The 21,684-nt window shown below is 34.1% G+C and overlaps 3 protein-coding genes across 5 annotated transcripts; 2 read left to right on the top strand and 1 right to left on the bottom strand.

Annotated features, from left to right (window-relative positions):
* Window positions 1–508: 508 nt before the first annotated feature.
* On the top strand, window positions 509–4,995 carry LOC112765730 (phosphatidylinositol/phosphatidylcholine transfer protein SFH6). Its single transcript, XM_025811589.3, has 14 exons — window positions 509–853; window positions 985–1,267; window positions 1,345–1,444; window positions 1,529–1,795; window positions 1,884–1,961; window positions 2,060–2,161; window positions 2,807–2,856; window positions 2,944–3,043; window positions 3,136–3,234; window positions 3,344–3,457; window positions 3,546–3,687; window positions 3,879–4,279; window positions 4,467–4,541; window positions 4,658–4,995. The coding sequence occupies exons 1-14, from the start codon at window positions 838–840 to the stop codon at window positions 4,676–4,678; spliced, it is 1,848 nt and encodes a 615-aa protein (XP_025667374.1). The 5' UTR covers window positions 509–837; the 3' UTR covers window positions 4,679–4,995.
* LOC112765731 (inositol-pentakisphosphate 2-kinase) lies at window positions 4,980–8,958 on the bottom strand. Of its 3 annotated transcripts, none has more exons than XM_072223311.1 (10): window positions 8,712–8,958; window positions 8,493–8,623; window positions 8,196–8,399; window positions 7,958–8,105; window positions 7,316–7,356; window positions 7,100–7,210; window positions 6,379–6,936; window positions 5,907–6,106; window positions 5,430–5,577; window positions 4,980–5,329 (listed from the first exon to the last, which is right to left on the bottom strand). In XM_072223311.1, exons 2-8 carry the CDS (start codon window positions 8,613–8,615, stop codon window positions 5,963–5,965), a joined length of 1,329 nt encoding a protein of 442 aa, XP_072079412.1. In that variant the 5' UTR covers window positions 8,616–8,623; window positions 8,712–8,958; the 3' UTR covers window positions 4,980–5,329; window positions 5,430–5,577; window positions 5,907–5,962. The 3 variants fall into 3 exon arrangements, with proteins under 3 accessions (XP_072079412.1, XP_072079411.1, XP_025667375.1); XM_072223310.1 differs by having other exon boundaries at window positions 5,430–5,568; window positions 6,340–6,936; XM_025811590.3 differs by having other exon boundaries at window positions 6,340–6,936.
* A 9,731-nt stretch (window positions 8,959–18,689) lies between these two features.
* On the top strand, window positions 18,690–21,144 carry LOC112767217 (abscisic acid 8'-hydroxylase 3). Its single transcript, XM_025813104.3, has 7 exons — window positions 18,690–19,267; window positions 19,360–19,509; window positions 19,576–19,827; window positions 19,897–20,065; window positions 20,470–20,576; window positions 20,662–20,780; window positions 20,888–21,144. Exons 1-7 carry the CDS (start codon window positions 18,698–18,700, stop codon window positions 20,994–20,996), a joined length of 1,476 nt encoding a protein of 491 aa, XP_025668889.3. The 5' UTR covers window positions 18,690–18,697; the 3' UTR covers window positions 20,997–21,144.
* Window positions 21,145–21,684: the final 540 nt, after the last annotated feature.

Raw genomic sequence — 21,684 nt, forward strand, 5'->3', positions numbered from 1 at the left:
ACATCTTTCCTCGAGACCAAATTAAAATATAATTGATCAGTACACTGAAATATAAAATATTATATCATTTGTATTTTATTTATATCAAATATGACCATTTGTTTAAATTTGATTACTCACTTTTTTTCATGAAAATAATAACTAAAATATTAACGTATATTATATTAAATAATTAAATTATCAAATTTATTTAATAAATTTAAATTATTATTTTTACATAAAATATCTAAATATCTTTTTTTAGTTTGGTATAGTAATTAATATGGTTATTAAAATATTATTCGTACACCAATTTTTTTTTATTAAAGATAAGATATTCGAATCCGTAACTTTTAAGTAAATATAGAAAGATTATGTCATTTGAGTTATAATTCATTAGTTAATACCTATGTGATTTAATTTATTAATATATATTTATATTTCAATATATATTTTTATATTGGTAACTAAATTTGATCACTGATTTTTTTAGAATATAAGTAACAATGATTATTTGATAGGTATAATTATCTGCGTTTATATAATATCTCATTTTTATGTATCTAGCACAATTTCAACCAATCATTTCATACCATATCACCTATATTTATGGAGACTTAAACATTATCTTGAAGACTAGTACTAGTTTTTAAATTCTTTGTCGCCCGAGAATATGCTCATAATTTCATGACCACTACATTTCATAAATTCCAAATTCAGTTCATGTGATTCTCTCTCGTCTCCCTGCCGACAATTCCAATATGATGGTATCATATATATAAAAATGGAGTTGATTTGAGGGTACATAATTGTGAATTTGATGCTTCACTCTGCAGCTGTTCTATTAGCACTCTTAACATGTCAGGGCGCCTTTGTAAGTGATTCCTTTAAAGTCTCTTTGGCTTTGCATGCCACTGTATCATGCCATGATTCTGTTTATTACTATTTCAATCATATCTCGAAGTGGCCTCTGATTGGGCTATGCTGAAACTTTTTATTTGGTAGGTATTGAAGAAGTAGCAGGGCAGGATGAAAGAAGAGAGCATTCAGAGGATGAAAGAAAGACAGCAATATACAGTCTGAAAAAGAAGGCAATAAATGCATCGAACAAGTTGAGGCATTCTTTTAAGAAGAAAAGAAGCAAAAAGAGTGCCAGCCGGAGTAATTCCCTGTCCATTGAGGATGTTCGAGACGCAAAGGAGCTTCAATCAGTCGATGTATTTCGACAGGCACTTATATCTGATAACTTGCTTCCCGCCAAACACGATGATTATCACACGTTATTGAGGTTACACAACTCACACATTCACTCCTTTTATATTTGGTACACTTTGATTCTGTTAAAAACTAAATTGATGTTTGCAGATTCTTGAAAGCCAGGAAGTTTGACATTGAGAAAGCAAAACACATGTGGGCCAACATGATACAATGGAGGAAAGACTATGGTACAGATACAATTATAGAGGTGAGACACCTTGTTCAAAACAAAATACCTAAGCCTTTGATTGCACAATCAGAACATTATATTACTGTTGTTTTCACTCTGCAGGATTTTGAGTTCAAGGAATTGCATGAAGTCCAGCAGTACTATCCACACGGTAATCATGGCGTAGATAAGGAAGGAAGACCTGTTTATATTGAAAGACTAGGCAAAGTTGATCCCAGCAAACTTATGCAAGTAACTAATATTGAAAGGTACTTGAGATACCATGTGCAGGGTTTTGAGAAAACATTTGCTGTTAAGTTTCCAGCTTGCTCAATAGCTGCTAAGAGACATATAGATTCAAGCACAACCATATTGGATGTTCAAGGCCTGGTATGCATTGTTGTCTGTCTAAATGGTCACTCAAAATGGCTTCAATTAAAACCAGAGTTCGCATTACTTTGTTTCTTTTGTTTTCTAGGGTTTCAAAAATCTAACCAAGTCTGCACGGGAACTCATCACGCGCCTGCAGAAGATTGATGGTGATTACTATCCAGAAGTATGTCTGTTTAGACATCACCGATTTTTTTTTTTTTTCATGGCTTCTGAATGTCTTATGGTGCTTCTAAGTTCACACCTTTAAATGATACTGTGCAGACACTCTACCAAATGTTTATCATCAATGCTGGCCCTGGTTTCAAGATGCTTTGGAACACGGTGAAAACATTCCTAGATCCCAAAACCACGTCAAAAATTCAAGTACGTGTTTCCTTTCTTAGTTAAACTCCAAAGTGATCGCTGAAATAAACCCCTTGCACGGAAAAGATTTTTAAGATTGCGATTGCACCCTAAAAATCTTGAAATTAAAAAAATTGCACCATATTGGTCTCGTTCCCTTTTTGTCGAGTTGCTGGTCACGCCATGGGTGATCTGACACATACCCTTCCACGTTGGACTAGACAACAGCGTTGTTTCGTCTTGACGCTAAAAGTATGATGAAAAGACGTCATTTAACCTTAATGAACCACAAAACGTCTTATGCCAAAAAAAAAATAGTATGACCATTTAGGTTAAACAATATCATTTTATCAGGTATTTAGCACCAAAACTAAAATGACATTGTTTCGTCTAGTCTAGTGTGAAAGAGATGTGTTAGGTTACTCGTAGTGTGAGGAGTAACTTGATGGAAAGAGTGAAGAACTTACATAGTACAATTGTTTTAATCTTGCGGCTTGCGGGTGTTTATGACGCAATTAGAATCTCGGGGACCTTTTCAATGCAAGCGGCCAATCTCAGAGATTATTTTAGGGATTAACTCGTTTAAGATCATTCTTCTAAGGATTTCACTGAAGTAATTACTTTCTACGGTTTTCAGTGTATGATTAATTGATGAATGTTGCATAGGTTCTCGGAAACAAGTTCCAGAGTAAATTACTTGAAGTTATTGATGCGAGGTAACTCTATATTCAACTCTATTAGTTAATTAACTCAGTCAACTTGTATTGTTTTTAGGAAAATTCTGATTAACTGAAACTTTTCAGTGAGCTGCCAGAATTTCTTGGTGGTACTTGCACTTGTGCTGATCGGGATGGTTGTATGAGATCTGATAAAGGGCCATGGCAAGACCCAAACATTATAAAGGTTTGCTGTATATCATGTAAATGTTGTTGTCTGGTTTTTCATTGTGCTTTACTTCTAACAGTAACTCAACTAGAACCATTCCGGGCATGTAGATGGTTCTCAATGGTGAAGTACATTGCTCTAGACAAATAGTAACAGATACTAACGATAAGGCGACCGCATTCGAATGCGATAGGACATCTTATCCAATGGTACAGTTTCTAACATCATCTTAATCTTAGACATTCATTGCATGAATGAGAATACAGAGTTGAGAATTGATTAGATCTTTCTTTGAATTTTCTGTTTCTGAGAGGACAGATAAGAAGTTGTGATACACCTACAGGAGAGTCAGGGTCTGAAGTTGACGAAATTACATCTCCCAAAGCAAGTGGGAATCATATAAACCCTATCTTGACTCCAGTGCATGAAGAAGTAAGTTAGCAGCATGAGCTTGAGGTTCCAAAAGAATAAATTTCTGCACTGCAATAAATTAAGAAGAATTTGATTTGTGTTTTTGCAGGCAAGACTGGTTGGAAAGGCTAATCATGCTGCTAAGGGTTTCTCTGAGCATGATGAGTATATACCAATGGTTGACAAGGCTGTGGATGTTGGCTGGAAGGAAAAGCAAGCAACATCTCAAAACTCATCTGCCTCAACAACAGGTTATTTAGTTGTACATCTTTCCTTAATTTTCTAGTGTTTTGATATGCCATACTTAACCGAAAATTGATAATTCAAAAGTATTTGTCATTCTAAGCTGCATACATCTTTTCAAGGTCAATATGCTTTAAGTGATCCAAATTCTTGGCATCCAAGACTAGTATTCCTGTTAACACATTGGTGCTCATTGCAGAAAAATTTCTATCGAGTAATGAAAAATGTCCTGATGGAAACCGAGCATATATCTGGACTGTCATAATGAGCTTCTTCTTAGCCCTCGTTACTTTTGCCCGTTCGATAGCATTTGGTGGTGTTAAAGGAATACTGAGGCATGAATCTAATTCTTCTCAAAGTATAACAAGCATGACTGTTGATTCAGTGTCTATGGAAGAATCTGGTACTCCTTCACCTGCTCCTGAGTTCACAGAGACAAACCTCCCCGCATCAGCCTTGAAACGCCTTGGCGAGCTTGAAGAGAAAGTTAACATGCTACAATCAAAATCTAATGTGATGACATATGAGAAAGAGGAGCAGCTGAATGCTGCAGTTTATCGAGTTGATGCATTGGAATCAGAGTTGATTGCTACAAAGAAGGTAACTGCAGTTTGTTTTGTGAAATCACATTCTTTTCTTCCAGCTGAAAGGCAGCATCTCCTGCTGCTTTACTCTCAAATTTTGAAGAGAAACATTATAACGTATGATTTGCCATCAAATTGGCTAGTCCACTATATCATCTAGTTTAAGGTGTATTTTTAAACTGTTTAATTCGCTTCCTAAACAGGCTCTATACGAAGCTTTGATAAAACAAGAAGAATTAATGGAATACATAGAAAGACAGGACAAACACAAAAGCATGGTAAGTCAAAGATATTTGTACCATATATATATATTATTTTACAAAACAGATGTTGGTTACCATCCTCCACGATATAGGAAACTCTAAAAATATGTTCCATCTGTCCGTACTTACAGTGGAAAAAGGTTTGCTGTTGAAGAGATACTGCACCCAAAGGAGCTTGTTTTGTGGGTAACACGTTATTTCTTGTCAGTTTGAGTGTAATAATATTTAAACTTGCAGCAAAGAATATTGTTCTTCTACCTGCCACACTGGTCTTGTATCTAAATTTCTCTTTACGGGTCACAGATTTCTAGTTTTCTACGTATTCCAACAATTTGAAGTATCTGTGGTACTAGTACTATAAATTATAGGAGCAAGAAAATATGTATTTTCCCAATAGAACGGTTTTCTTGGAATTTGAATTGGCCTGTAAATATGATAATCAGATCAATGAGATACGCATTCAACAAAATGTATAAAGAGATTTTCCAATATAAGAAAGTGAGATGAGATGTTGAGGGACTTAATGTTAACGAATTCTGGAAACAAGTATGCCAAAACTACAAATGAGCTGTAGCATTTTCATCTATCAATATCAAGTAATTTCTATATGAACATTTGCCAAAACTAATCATGTTTTATCACATTTATGATACAATGGTATTTTACACATAACTGCTCTCTCCAAGGTTGTAATTCGTAAAGAAAGAAAATGAGAGCTTCAAATAAACACTATCCCAGTATGAGCTTTAATTTGAATGTGCCAGCAGAATGGAGAAAGTATGAGCTGCTTCTGCAAATTCAACCTACATATGTCCATTTTGTACTACTCAAACATGAGATAATAAATACATCCTAGTTTGTGTCTCAGAGAGAGAGAGAGAGAGAGAGAGAGAGAGAGAAAACCTTGTAACAGCTCATAAACTCATTGGCACACAGATCATCAGCCACGCAATGGCCAAATTACGCTGACAAAGTAAAAACCAGATCTGAGCTGAAGACACGGCCTATAAGCTGGGTTTTGTCAAATCCTCATTACCCTTTACTGCATACACTGGGAAGTTAGCTGCTAATTATGATCATGAAGTTTGCCAAGCTAAATTCTAATCATGGAGGAAATGCAAATTATTTAAAAGTTTCTTCTTTTTTTCAGGGGGAAAAAATTCAATACCATTATCCATTCTATATGCACCTAGAAGTCATATATGCACAGATAAAAAATTCCATAGTCTCAATTGACCAGAACTGCAACCTTCACATGACCATTTGATCCAAGCATGGGCCATGTATATTTATATAATGGTCTAATGGGTTCGACCAAAAGATACATAAAAGACATTGAGGGAAATAAGAATGTTAATCAAATTAGTTATGCGTGCATACCACTGCAATCTTTGTCAAGTCTCAGCTATAACAATCCATTAAATCCAGTTTGCACTTTATGAAGGTTGCAAGTTTGTGACTTTCTTTCTTTTTTCATCCCCCTCAATCATTTCGGTGTAGCAGCTCACGATCTTCTTGTCTAATTCATAATGTTCTTCCATTTTACTCAAACGTTTCAAATCCAGGTCGAGAAAATGAACCTGACAAAGAACAAATTGCAACCAAGCTAAGATGCATGGAATAACAAGCATTACAAGTATAATTCTTGTCACATCATAGATAAAGAAACTGATAATAGAATCACCAAGAATGGGGCCTAAAATTACTAATTTGCTGCTGAAATAAAATAAATAAATAAATAATGTGATGCACTGTCCAATGTTTATCTCATCAAAGAAATTTAAACAAATAATAAGATGCAATGAGCTGCTACCTTAAAATCAAAGGTTTGGTTAGTTGACTTAAGACATACGTTATTGTATTCAGATCCAGAATCTCCCTCTCTTCTTGGTCTAAAGCATATCATCAAACTACAGTCTTTTGCAGTTGCTGCTATCAAATAGTCTTTCACAATTCTCAAGCTTTCATCCAAAGAAGCAGAATGAAAAACAGAAAATCTTTTTGCTTGCTCGTCACTCAATTCTTTACAAACCAAGCACTGTTGACAAGTAATTTCATAGTATGCATGAATGGCTCCTTCAATGTCAACACTATCAAGCTTCTGAACCTCCAAGAGCCGATCTAGTACCCTTGACTTTTGCACGGCCTCAGCAACAAGAGTGACTAAGTTCTCTGTACATTTACCAGCATCAGCTACAATGACAGACTTAAGTGAATCCTCAAATGCTTTCGCAATAGAAACATTTGTATCTTTTGCTCCACAACCCAATCCACCAAATATGAGATAGCCATTCAAAAATACCCGGAAATTGTTCTGAGGGGTAGTAAAAAGGTCCACAATAGCTTTATAAATTCTTTCCTTGCATCCAGAGAACAGATCAAGTGGATTATATTCACTTATCAGTGCTATCTACAATGATTCGAAAAATATGTATCTCAAATTTTAAGGTAAGAGAAGAAAATATAAGGTTAATAAAAAAAATGTTGTCACTACATAATGTGAGAACATGAAGAAGAATGCACAATGCAGCAACCAAGATACCAGCAAACGTCAAATTACATTGATGAGGTACCTCTCCTTGATGCAATTTCAGGGCTTGGTGCATTGCAAAACGTGTTATCGTTCTTTTGATTGCAGTTCCTTCAGATATGAATCTTGACAGAGGAAGAAATCCGCATTTGGGCTACATTTTTTGAAGAAGACTTCAAATGTTACAACCAAATGAAAGAGAAAGAGAAATAGAAAGGAAGCAGGTGAGACAATCAAGTTAAAGTTGTGGACCAGGTACCTTTATCTCAACAGATATGCAAGATCTAGATTCTAGGGCCCCTGAAATGGAATGAAAGGGAGATTGCAACAGAAATTTCAAATATTTTACAAATAGGTAAGCGGGATGACTAAAATCATCTTACCAAATTAATATTACAGGGGTAAACAGAAAAATAGAAATAATATTTGAACCACTCTTTTCATACATGTTTCTTATACGCTTTTTCGTTTATGGTATAAAAGACAAACATTTTATCATCTCTCACTTCTTATAAATCACATTTGATACTAAAAAACGAAAAGTGTACAAGAGTAATGTAAACAAAAATAGTGCATATAACATTAGTCAAATTTAAATCCCACGGGATGTAAATGAGGCTTAATTATGTCCTTGCAGTTGAATAAGCAGCTCATCAATACTTGAATGATCAATGGCAAGTTGGGTTCTACCCAAAGCAATATTTAATTTGGGTCATTCCCCAGTTGACATTTTCTCTAGTTTGTATTGCAACTCAAGGGAGACAAAGTAATACAGGCAATACTATTGAATACCAACTTCTCCAACTTCAGATGGAAAATTATCTAAGTAAAACCATATTGAAGCAAGCAAATCCTTAACAGAAAGTGGTAAAAGTAATTTCATATGGAGATATGTGAGTACCATGAGTAAAGAGCGAATAATCGGACATGAGTAGCACAGATTCACAAAGCGTGTCAATCTTGGCATTATCAACTCGCCAAATAGGACGCTTAGAAATAACGTCCTTTTCAACTGCCTCAAGAAACTCCTTCAACACCATGACATGCATCTAACAACGAGGTAATAACAAAATATAGATAAGAGTACAGATCATCATCATTATGAGTAAAATGTTAACATACAAGTTTATCCTACATACCCCAGCATCAACATATTGGGAACCAAGCAATGGCTTCATAACGTGCTCGACAAATAGATGGCATGCAAGTTCGCTGTCGGAAGATCCTATGAGTTGATCAATGTCTTTCCAGAGAAGGTGTTCGTGCGCGTTCAAAGCAGAGGGGCTCCTCATAGCAAGAGCACAGTTCCTTGGAGCCTTGCGCAAGCGCATCACTTTCCCAATCTGAGCTCATCAACATGAATTTTCATTTGTTGGGGTCAGAACACACATAAATTTGAATGAAAAAAGAGAAAGAGAATGAAGTAATGCACGCACAAAAGGAGGATATGATCCAACGTAAGCGAGAACAATGTTGGCAGCTCCTTCGCCTCTGTAAACCCACCCAGCAGCGTCCTTCTTTGTTAAAGTCACATCCATCCAACAATCGGTTTCGTACATTTATTTACCTATAATAAACGCCCAGTCAAGCATTTCATCAAACACTATCAGGGCATTCCAAATATAATAAAACACTATATCATGGTAAAACCTAACTAGGTTCGTCGTCTTCTTAATTGCGGTCAGATCCTTCGTCCTCGTGCCCTTGGTAAATTTTGATCCTTGAACGATCACGTTTTTCTGTTGCTTTTGCATGTTACGGTCACGCTTTAGGAAACAGTAATGTAATAGTGTAATACAATGGTTCACGATTTTTTCTTACTTTTTTTTTTTTTTGAAGAATATTAGTGATTTTTTTTTTGGGTCATAGAATACTTTGATTGTTGATTTGGATTAATGGATTATCAACACTTTTTTGTCACGGCATCACTTTTTAAGTTGTAGCAATATTTTGTGTTCGCTTTGGTCTGAGAACAATTGAATCCGGCTGAAACAAAATGAACTTATATGAGCCCAAATGAAGAAAAAATTGAAAATGATCTTCTTAATTTTTTTAACAATTAAAAAAATAAAGTGTGATTTTTTATTTTTTTTTAATAATTAAAAAAATAAAATGTAATTTTTTATTATTAATTTTATAAATAAGATAAAAAAATATAAAACATATTAAAAAATTAAAAATTATATTTTATTATTTTAATTTTTTTTAACAATTAAAAACATCCATTTTCAAAAATATTGAGTTTATTGCTTACACCTCACTAGCCATGGAAAATGTTGTTAGCTATACCATTACATCTTGTTTATGAGATAACCAACATTTTTTATTATAATTAAATACCACGTACCGTTGCAGGCATTTTTCGAAAAGAAGCATCAATATCTTCTTCTGGGCGGTCAAGCATGGTATCAACCTGAAGGAAGTATCCTTAATTTTTGCGGTGAAATTTTATACTGAAGTGAAGCATCAATATCTTCTTCTGGGCGGTCAAGCATGGTATCAACCTGAAGGAAGTATCCTTAATTTTTGCGGTGAAATTTTATACTGAAGTGAAGCCAACAAAAAAACCTGATTCAAACCTCAACAACAAATTTGTAACTTAATTCCAAATTTTGGAGCATTTCAGAGTGGATAGCCATAATCTTCTCGTGGAGGCCATGGAAGGAGGCTCACAGCATAACTCCCGTAAGGGAGAGAATGAATTTGGGAATTGGGTGGACGGTTGGGTTGGGATTTGAGTAAGGTTTTTGGGCTTAGTCCATGACCAAAAAAAGTTAATATTAATTAATTTTTTTAATTATATTACGTGTAAAAATATTTTATACGTGTATTTAATTATGTAACATTGTATTAACAAAAATAATTATTTTTAGTTAACAAGTTATAACTAAATGGTATAGTCTTTTCATACTCACCTAGAAGTCGTAGATTCGAGTCTCACTCCTAATTTTGAAAAAAAATAACTATTTTCAAAAATGTAAAATCGCCATAATTAAAAAATCCACCTAATCCGCACCGCCTAATCCGTAGACTTTAGCGGGTTTCGGCAAGGCAGGACGGACTTCTCCGACGCGCCCATCGTTTTCTTTTTTAATTGAAAATGATAATCGAAAATGTTCTAAGTTATAATTTGAATAATGTTATATATTTGATTAAGAGGAGTGCTAGGGGACCAGCAAATTTTGGTATTTGTAGCCATCAAATAGCCATCAATGATGATTTTAATGGTGTGAGATTAGTGTGAGATTTCATCTAATGGCTCACTTTTCCTTGTTGGTTACATGCTGGCCAGAATTTAGAAAAGTTGCTAACCTCCTAGACTTTTCCTTTGATTAATTAGAGACTTGAAAATGTGTAATTATATGTTTTGGACAATGTTTATTTTATGTTTTACAGTATTAATTTTATTATTTTGTTTCAAAAAACTTGGTTGATAATTATATTTATTATATATTTAGAATTATAAAGACTTTTAATATTTATGAATTTTGAAATTATAATATTTTATGTATGTAGAAATTATAAACTTATTGAAATAATTGTAAAATTATATATATTATTTAATATTTAATAGTTTATTAATAAATAAATAAATAAAATAAAAAAGAGAATTGGCAGGTTTAGCCTACCAACCCGCCGTTAGGCGGGACGGAGGAGAAATTTGGGACCGCCTCACTAGGCGGGGCAGGGCAGACCAGCCCACCAAATAGCGGGCTTTTGGCGGGGCAGACTAGCCCGTTTGCCACCCGTATTTATACGACTGTGTAAAATGTTTTACACTCTCAGTGCATCAAAGTTAAACTCATATAAATTATATATTAAAATATAAAATACAAAATAAAAATAAATTAAATCTATTATGTATTTGTATTATATCTATTATATCTTAATAATTTTACAACTAAAATGTGTCACATGTCACTCTCTCATTGTAATTAAAATCAAATAATTTTCTCCAAAATTAAATAGCTCTTTCATCTTCTCTCTAATTCCTTCACCTACTCTATTTCTCTTAGACTCTTATATATCATTATTAATATTAATGACTAATTTTTACTTACTAATTTTACAACTAAAATGTGTCACACGTCATTTTCTCATTGCAATTAAAATCAATTTTTTTCTTTCAAAATAAAAGAATTCTCTACTTCTCTCTTGCATTCCTTTACCCACTATATCTCTTTTATATATTATTATCAATGAACACAAATTTGTCAATCAAAATATGTAATATGACATTCTCTAATTACAATTAAAATTAAATTATATCTTATCTTACTAATTTTACAACTAAAACGTACCACATGTCACTCTCTCATTGCCATTAAAATTAAATATTTTTCTCCAAAATTAAAATATTCTCTCCTCCTCTCTCTCATTTCTTCACTCATTCTATTTCTCTTATATATCATTACCAATGATTAATTACAAATTTGTCAATCAAAATGTGCAACATGACATTCTCTAATTACAATTAAAATTAAAATTAAAATATTAAAATTGAAATTAAAATATAACTATATTATTAATTTAACAATCAAAATGTGTCACATGACACTCTTTCATTAAAATTAAGATAAAATATTTTCCTTCAAAATTAATAAACCTCCTTCTTTCAACCTCTTATCTACCTCTCTGTCCTTCTTTATTTCTCTTTACCTTTCACACTCTATATATAACTTATAATTTATATTTTATATTACTAATTTGACAAAACATAACGTGTCACAAAGATATTCTTTTATTACAATTAAAATACAATCTTTTTCTCCAAAATTAACAAACTTTATTTCTCTTTCTACTTTATCTTTTTCTCTCCCTTTTCTCTCTCGTTCTCGGCCTCTCTCAACCTTTCTATTATACAAAAAGTAAAATTAATAAAATAATATAATTATAATTAAAAACTAATTTTATAATATTATTCACATAAAAAAATATCATAATTATATACATATTTTTTAATTTTTTTATTTAATTTAAAATTTTTATTACTTATCTTTTTAATTTATATTTTTATCTCTCTTCATTCAAATTTTTATTACATATAATTTTTTGGTGACTGAAATAAATTAAACAAAGAAAAACAAAACAAACAAAACAAGGAACTGCCTAAATAGAGGGATAGTCCCGTTTAAGACTACTCTTAAACTCCTCCCAAGGTGAAAGAAGCTCCACATGCGAAAGTTGTAACTTCATCGCCATCTTTGCCATAGTATCTGTCATCGTGTTTGCATCTCTCATAATCAAACGAAAGTCAACCCGCCAATTCCAATGCATGATATCTCTTATTTTGAGCACCAGTGGATCAATAAACCCAAAACCATCTTGAGTAACAAGATTAAATGCTTCCACACAATCCGTCTCACAAATAACATCTCGTTGACCTACATCCCAAGCTAAGAGATATCCTCTCCAAATAGCAAACAATTCTCCTTGAAGAATACTATTACTCTCAATCATTCCCAAACACCCCATTTGCCAGCTCCCATTACAATCTCTAATAACACAAGCAAAACCAACACTATCACCCGAACCAAAATAACTAGCATCACAATTAATCTTAAAAGTACCAATGGATGGGGGATTCCAAAAACCATTTAGAGTAGAGGGAAGGGACATACGTTGTAATTCAAAGATATTCCTAAGCTCCTTTTCTGAAGTTAATGCCAGACAAATCACTTTTTTCGGAGGCCAAGTTTCATCGGGATTAAAGAAGTCATTATTTCTTGCTCGCCATATCCACCAAAGTCCCGAAAAGAACTTGAACGGATGCTCTCTGCTATGATACAAGAACCAGTTCTTCAAATCCAAAGGATGACAAGAAATATCCAACCTATGTCAGACAAGCTGAGCTTTGGGACAATCCCGAATACAATGTAAAACCGATTTCTGGCTAGAAAGACATCTTGGACACTTATCCGATGACGACATCCCTCTTCTAAAGCGAAAACTTGCAGTAGGAAGAGCCTCCTTAAGACACAACCAAGCCAAAAATTTATGCTTTTCCGGAACAAGCTGGCGCCAAAGCCAAAGCCAATTCTCCCGCTCCTCCCAACCAAACAGTTGCTTACACAACCACAAGTAACCATTGCGAGAGTTATAGACTTTGGCAGCAGACCCACTCCAATACCAACCCACTTCCGGACCTGCTTGTTCATCTGGATTGTAAGAAAGAATATTATCTTTCAGATTTTGAGATAAAGGAGAATAAAGAGTATCCAAATGCCACCTACCAACCGACCAAATATCCTGTATCCGGAGATTCAAATAAAAAATGTGAACATAATCGATCTCATTAGATAACCATCCTTCTTTCCTCCAGCTAGAAAACCAAAAATTCTTGTTCAAATCTCCAATACACCAAGCAAACCCATCCTTCAACACTTCCCAAGCCTTGCAAAGACACCTCCAAATGGGAGAGTCCTTGTTCTTAGGATAACTAAAACAGTCATATAGAGATGATCGGTATTTGGCATCCAACAATTGGACCCATAGCTTGTTTGGCTGCTGGAAGAAAGTCCAAACTAGCTTCCCAAGAAGAGCAATATTTACACAATAAGGATCTCTAATCCCTAAACCTCCATTTTTTTTGGAGTAACCAGTACCTTCCAACTAACAAGATTCAATCCTCTTCCATCAACTTGTCCTTTCCAAAGAAAATTCCTCATCATAGATTCCAATTTACTAATGATTTCTTTGGGAAAAATAGAGACATGCATCTGGTACGTGGGAATAGCAGCGACAACAGAATTAACCAAGCAAAGTCTACCAGCCCGATTGAGTAAACTTCCTTTCCAGCTTGCTAGCCTACTCCGAATCTTATCCAGGACACCATTGAAAGCTGAACGAGTCACCCTAGAATGGCTAAGGGTAACTCCAAGATACTTGCCCAAGTCCTGGACAAATCTGATAGAGGATACCCTAGTGAAAACCTCTTTCCTTGTTGCAGAGACATTCTTGGAGCAAAGCGCTTTAGACTTCTCCACATTAATCTTCATCCCAGATGCTTTGCAAAAAGTCTCTAAAACCAACATCACATTTTGCACTTGTCTCTTTGTAGCTTTACAGAATAGAAGCAAGTCATCCGCAAACATTAAGTGGGATATTCTTGGTCCTCCTCTAGAAATAGCAACCGGTTCCCACAAGCCCAAATCAACCTGATGACTAATAAAGCATGCCAATCGCTCCATACACAACACAAAAAGATAGGGTGACATAGGGTCTCCTTGTCTAAGACCTCGGCTAGGAGTAAAGCCATTCAAACGACTCCCATTCCAAAGAATAGACAAGGAAGAAGCAGTGACACAATTCATAATCAAATTAAGTGTAAGAATAGGAAAACCAAAGCTTTTAAGGGTATGAGCTAAAAACCTCCAGTCAACTCTATCATAAGCTTTCTCCAGATCAATCTTAAATGCCAGTGTGCCTTTCTTTGATTTAGTCTTCTTCATAAAGTGAAGGACTTCTTGGGCAATAATGATGTTGTCAGGAGTTCCTCGTCCCGGAATAAATCCTCCTTGAAACGGGCCAACAATCTCCGCAAGATGAGGACGAAGCCTATTAACAAGGACCTTCGTGATGATCTTGTAAACTACATTGCAGAGACTAATCGGCCTGAAATCTTTCATAGATACTGGTGATTCAACCTTTGGAATGAGAACTAGTAAAGTCTCCAACATTCTCGGATCAAGAGGAACACCGGAGAATGCCTGCTTAACCATCTTCCAAACATCAAGACCAATGATCTCCCAATATTCTTTGAAGAAGAAAGCTTGAAACCCATCAGGACCTGGAGCTTTAAAAGAGTTCATGTGAAAAACCGCTGCTTTGACTTCCTCTATAGTAACTGGTGCCGTAAGGTTATTGCAAGCTTCCTCATTTAGAGAAGGAAGAGGCACATCACCAAGGCAACCCAAATCAACATCATCCAAATGACAGAATAAGCTTTTATAGAAAGACTCTGCTTCTTGACTCAGAACCTCTGGATCAGTTTCCCACACTCCATCCTTGAGAAAAAGGCCATGAATCTTATTATGCTTCCTTCGTGCAAGAGTTTGAATATGAAAGAATCTTGTATTCCTATCCCCGAACCTTACCCACTGCTCTCTGGACTTTTGGAACCATAGGAGCTCTTCTTGCACTAGAGTATTATTATAATCATCAAGCAACTGTCGCTCTTTCTGACGCAAATAAATACTATCCACCACTTCCAAACGCTTTTGTAATAATTAATATGCTGCTCTAATTCACATTTCTTAACAAAAATGTTACCAAATACCTTCGAGTTAAACTCTAGTGAATTCTTCTGTACTTCCGAAAGCTTGCCATGAATTCCTCTATTACCAGACCACCATGACTGGTTCACAATATCCTTATACCCAGGATGAGTAGCCCAAGCAGCAACAAATCGGAAAGGTCGATTCCCTTTAGGCTGAGGACGACCTTTACAACGCATCAGAATAGGGCAATGATCAGACTGAAGCCTATTTAAAATTTCTGCATAAACCTCTGGAAAGATAGATAACCAACTATTATTTATACAGACTCGATCAAGCTTTTTTGCCACGTCAACATAATTTTTCACCCTCCTGTACCAAGAAAACTGCCTCCCAATAGTCTTCAGATCAAACAAACCACTATCCCCTAATGAAGTAGCAAACATGTCTGCTCTTTGATGAGAAAACTGATAGCCCTTAGATTCATGAGAAAATTTGATTTCATTAAAATCACCAAGAACAATTCAAGGTCCTTGAAAAACCATGGATTGTGCAACAAGATAATCCCAAAGTAGAACCCTTTTATTAAATTGAGGACTGCCATAAATACCACTACACCTCCAAATTAAATTATCAAAGTGAACCTCAACAGTAACACCCTGATCAAAAGCATCAATGAACTTACAACAAACACCCTTCATAGAGGATAGAAACCAAATACCTCCCTTATGCCCCTCTGCTTCTACTATACCAACAGAGTGATACCCCAATCTTTCCCAGAATAATTTTAAATGCTGAAAAGGGGAGTGAGTTTCAACCACAATAAAGAAAACAGGTCTAAATTTCCTAACAAGTTCCTTGCAATGCACACGGGCTAACTTATTAGAAGCACCCCTAATATTCCAAACAATCATATTTAAACTATCCATAAATAATAGGGACAGAATAAATAAGAACATAAAACTCTAAACAGAATCACCAACCTCAATAGGTGGTTTGTCCTGCGGTACTGGCACACTCTGATCCTCAATAATTGCCACCTTCGGACCTCCTGACACTGCACCTGCCATGCTTCCATCTACTAAGGTTTCCTCCATTGTGCCACCATTTTTATCAACTGGCGAGTTCTGCAAGGAGGAAGGCCGAGGACGCTTCCGTAGAGAAATTCCACGACGTGCAGGAGTTCTGCGTGATGGAGATGGCGTAATTTCATGTTTTTCTCGCTTCCCCATCCTAATGCCAATTGATTTACCTCCATCACCATGCAAATTGGGTCTTGGAACCCTTCTCGAACCAAACTTGTGTTGCTTTCCATCTTGGTCCTTCAAACCTGATGACTGGCCCATTGTGAATTTTCCCTTACGGAGCACTTGTTGCCAGCCCTCTCCATCATCCATGCATGCCTCATTAACATGACCATCAGGCACGTGAGGAGCCAATGATTTCGTAACCACATCCTTCCCTTTAACAACTCCTAATTTCTCACCCAAATTACGAGGATTCTCACCCAAATCACGAACTTCTGATTCAGCCTCTTGTTGAATCTCATGATTGTTGTGTGGCACTAGTGTCGGGGCTTCATTATTTTTTTCATCACCAAAGGAATTCCCGTTTCCTTCCAAGGACTCCTTCTCCATGCACAACGATTTATCATGCCCATATCGTGCACAAGTATAAAAATTTTATAACTATTAATATAATTTTTTTTATACTAATATCTAATTATAATTTTAGAGAGAGAGATAAAATATTATTTTTAAATAACAAGCATAAAAATTAATTATTTTTATTTGTACAATAAACTTAACACCTAATCAAATGTAAAAGTATATACATTAAATTCTTTTAAGTTTTGGATAATGAATGCTAAAATTAATTATTAGTAAAAAAAATTAAACTCCTTTCACGTGAAAATAATAACTAAAAAGTTTATTATTTGAATTGTTTTTATCTAGGAAGACCCTGATCTTCTTAGCTGACGGAAACTTTTGTCCCTTACAACCTTTTTGTAGAAATATTTTGATTCTATAAATCTGCTTTTGCCATAATCTATAATGTCAGGACAAAGTCGATGTAATTTCAAAAGATTTATATTCCCGTAATGTTATTACGGACAAAAACACTAGTAATATAAATTTACACATAAATACATTGGAAGAATGCTAGAGGGCTATCATAATTTATTATTTTTGGCCATCAGTTAGCCATAATATTTAAAAGTATGGAATAAAATATGTTGTTGGATTATTAGACTAAATGAATTGAGTTGATGGCTAACTAGTGGTCAAAAATGATAAATTCTGATGCCCCTACTTTAAAATGTTAGGAGGCCATCAGAATTTATTATTATTAGTCATTACTTAGCCATCAATTTAATCTATTTAGTGCTTGTATGGGCGTATCATTAAATTAATAAAAGGGATATTTTTACAATGATTTTTTTATTTTTTACCGTATTTGATAAATTTTTAGTAATAAAAGTTAAAATACTAAAACACTAAAAATATTTTTTCAAAAAACTACAATTTAAATCTTTTTTAAAAGATATTTTTTTAAAAAAAATATATATATCTTTCACATAATAAATAAACAAAAAATATTTTTATATTATTATATTCAAACATAATTGATAGATAAAAAAAAAAATTTTTTATGAGATATCCAAACATAAAATTACTTTTACTTTTCTATAAAATTTTTTAAAAAAACTAAAAAAAAAATTTATAAGCTCACAAAGTAAATTTTTAGTTTAATTTTTTTAGTCTAATAATTTATCAGTATATTTTATCTCATATTTTTAAATATTAATAACAAAAAATAACAAATTCTAATAGTACTCTCACATTTTTCGTTTTCAATATTAGTGACCTATCTTTTATATTTAGATAATACTTTTGTTTTCTTTTTATTAAAAATGTTGATCATCTAAGATTCTGTTTTATTAGTATAATCATCACTACGAGTCCGCAAAAAATAAAAAATAATAGATCTCTAATAATGATGATATTTACTTGCAATACAATTGGTGTGACGAGTGGAGTGAGCGGATTTGGAATGAACTGTTGCCATGAACAAGAAATCAACCATCCGCCCACCAACAAACGACTTGAACCGTCAAATAACATATCGCTATCAACTAGAAATAGAATAATAGAGAATATCCAAAAACACTGTTACATACCTTGAACCCAATAAATACAGATTAGCGATGATTCTAGTAGGCTAAGCTTCTGAGTCAATATAATCACTCATGAGCATGACTCACTAAGGTTAACCATTGCATCACATTAAGTTTGAAATATGTGCCCAGTAATCATGACACTTCAAATTCCAAGTGGAAGCAACCCTGGAGAATGGGTGTTAGTGCGTGTGGGGATACACGCTAATCTTAATTATATTATTATAAATGTATGTTGGTTGAACAAATGAACCAAATTAAAATGATCTCTCAAATGGTAAAGCTTGAAAATGGATACACTAGTTGTTACTGTTGTGCGGCTCTCTTCTTGTTACTGCTATTATTATCATGGCATTGGAGCAGAAACAAGAAGACCGGTGACGGGATCCCTCCGGGTAACGGAGGATTGCCATTTGTGGGAGAGACACTGCAGTTCATGGCTGCCATCAATAGCACCAAAGGAGTATATGAATTTGTCCGACTCCGCCACCTCTGGCATGGCAGTTGCTTCAAGACCAACTTGTTCGGAGAAACACATGTTTTTGTTTCTAGCACAGATTCAGCCAAAGCAATTCTAAACAACGAGGGAGGCAGATTCTCAAAGAGGTACATAAAATCTATATCAGAGCTTTTGGGACACCATAGCTTGCTCTGTGCTGATCACCACCATCACAAGCTCATTCGTGGCCGTCTCCTCACTCTGTTCTCAACGGATGCTTTGTCCTCCTTTGTTCAAATGTTCGATGTCCTCGTTCTTGAAGCCATGAGTACCTGGCCTTGTGGACCCGTTCTTCTCATCCAACATGAAGCATTCAAGGTATTACTATTTACTTCCTCTTATCAATTTAAACTTTTGGAACAAGTGGTTTCACGACAGATGTTTCTTATATATGTCTGTGTATAACGCAGCTAGCATGTAAGGCAATGTGTAAAATGCTGATAAGCATGGAGAATGGCTATGAACTAGTGATCATGCAGAAGAGCATTGCTCATTTATGTGAAGCAATGCTTGCATTACCCTTGAGGTTGCCATGGACTAGATTCTCCAATGGCCTACAGGTAAATATGTAATACTTTCTTTCTTTCTTTCCCGATGGATCTCCACTGAATGAAATGGAATTGCAGGCTCGGAAAACAATTATGGAAATATTGGAGAAGGAGATTAGTGAAAGAAGAAGTGGAATAAGAAGAACTAATGAGAAAGTAGATTTTCTCCAACAACTTATAGAAGAAGATGATGATAACAAATTAAACGATGAAGAGATCAAAGACAACATCTTAACTATGATGATTGCAGGACAGGACACAATCGCTAATGCAATGACATGGATGGTCAAATTTGTGGACGAGAATCAAGAGGTCCTTAACACGCTTAAGGTCAGTGAATGATATAATTTAATGTTTCTATTTGCTGTTGTTTTAATTTTCTTGGTATTGATTAAACAGAAGGAGCAACTACAAATTGAGAAAAATGGCAGAACAAGAAGGGATAATCTTACATTAGAGGATCTCAATGAGATGCAATATGCTTCTAAGGTTGTGACAGAAGCGTTAAGGATGGCATCTGTGGTACAGTGGCTTCCCAGGGTAGCACTCCAAGATTGTGAGATTCAAGGTTTTTACTTCCATTATATTATATCATATATTTTATGTGATTATTTTCTTGAGTTTAATTTTAATAAAGTGTTTTACATTGTCCTACAATCACATCCGTTCTCTCACATGAACATTTACGCAATCAATATAAAAAGTAAAATGCACGTATAAAATTACTTTACATTATCAAAATTAAATTCTTATTCTCCTCTCATAGATATATAATAAGAATTTAATTTTAATGCACTGTCAGTGTAAAGTAGTTTTATACGTGCATCCAATTACGTTGTAAAAAATAATCATCCAAAAGAACGGATGTAATTGCGTGATAGTATAAAATGATTTACGGTGTTAGCGCATCAAAATTAAACTCGATCTAATAATATAATTACTTAATTAACTAACATATGGTTACTTGCACAGGATTTAAAATCAAGAAAGGGTGGAACGTTGATATTGATGCTAAATTCATACACTTTGATCCAACTATATACAATGATCCACATGTATTCAATCCTTCTAGATTTGCTGTAAGTGTAATAATCTATACGCACTTGATTGATTTTCCCCTTGATTCAAACATCACAATCAAAGTGTTTGATTGAATTCAAACAGGATGAGTTTAAACCATACAGCTTCCTAGCTTTTGGGATGGGAGGAAGGACGTGCCTTGGGAAGAACATGGCTAGAGCCATGATGCTGGTGTTCCTCCACCGTCTCATCACCACTTACAAGTGTGTGAGACTATTTTATATCTTTTAATCTGATTATGTGTGTTTGATTAATTGAAGTAATGAAATTATGAAATGTTTGGCTTCATGCATGTATGTATGTAATTCAGGTGGAAGGTGATTGATTCAGACTCAAGTATTCAGAAATGGGCGCTTTTCTCAAAGCTCAAGAGTGGCTGTCCTGTTCGTTTGACATCTCTGAAACAGCACTCAAACTAAACAAAAATTATGTAATAATATATTACATGATATATGATAATTAATAATTAAGGCTTTCTTTGTAAATTAACCGTTGGGTAATTGTCTAGCAAAGTCATGGTCTATGCTAATGTAAGTTGATGGAAACCAACGTAACAGAGTTTATATAGTTTATAGTGCAATAATATTGCCTGCCATTATATCAAAATAAAATAAAATAAAATAAAATATATAAGAGATTACAAGCTAAGGTTAAGCTACAAATTTTAGGGCTGTTCATAAAAAAAATCATAAGTTAGTTAATTGGTTAAAAAATTGTAACCAAATTTTAAATAATCGGTTTTTAAAAATAATTTATAAATTATAATCAGTAAAAAAATTAAAAATCGATTAACAAAACCAAAATCGGTTTGATAGTTTGGAGTCTTAGAATTAGTTTTTCTAATATAAATGTGTTATAATGGGTAAAAAGAGCTATTTTAAAAATAATTTATAAATTAGAGATTTTGGTTTAGATAGAGTTATCACAATTTTATATCTAATTCGTATTTCATAATAACACAATTATTTGTCGCCTTTATAAGTAGATATAACTGCTAAGCTAAACCACATTAATTTTACTTGTGTTATTTTATTATTGAAAAAGTATAGGTAGACAATGAAAATACTAAATAATGTGAACAATAAATTTATAGAATGTTCAATTCAC

The sequence above is a fragment of the Arachis hypogaea genome, chromosome 17 (genome assembly GCF_003086295.3).
Source record: "Arachis hypogaea cultivar Tifrunner chromosome 17, arahy.Tifrunner.gnm2.J5K5, whole genome shotgun sequence".
In the NCBI taxonomy this organism is placed as follows: domain Eukaryota; kingdom Viridiplantae; phylum Streptophyta; class Magnoliopsida; order Fabales; family Fabaceae; genus Arachis; species Arachis hypogaea.

Coding starts and splice junctions, on each gene's coding strand:
- LOC112765730 (XM_025811589.3), top strand. Junction 1,268..1,344: donor GATTATCACACGTTATTGAG/GTTACACAACTC, acceptor TGATGTTTGCAG/ATTCTTGAAAGCCAGGAAGT. Junction 2,857..2,943: donor CTTGAAGTTATTGATGCGAG/GTAACTCTATAT, acceptor GAAACTTTTCAG/TGAGCTGCCAGAATTTCTTG.
- LOC112765731 (XM_072223310.1), bottom strand. CDS start 8,615: ATGTACGAAACCGATTGTTGGATGGATGTGACTTTAACAAAGAAGGAC. Junction 8,400..8,492: donor TTGGATCATATCCTCCTTTT/GTGCGTGCATTA, acceptor TGATGAGCTCAG/ATTGGGAAAGTGATGCGCTT. Junction 7,357..7,957: donor TTATTCGCTCTTTACTCATG/GTACTCACATAT, acceptor ATTCCATTTCAG/GGGCCCTAGAATCTAGATCT.
- LOC112767217 (XM_025813104.3), top strand. CDS start 18,698: ATGAACCAAATTAAAATGATCTCTCAAATGGTAAAGCTTGAAAATGGA. Junction 19,268..19,359: donor TCCAACATGAAGCATTCAAG/GTATTACTATTT, acceptor TGTATAACGCAG/CTAGCATGTAAGGCAATGTG. Junction 20,781..20,887: donor CGTCTCATCACCACTTACAA/GTGTGTGAGACT, acceptor TATGTAATTCAG/GTGGAAGGTGATTGATTCAG.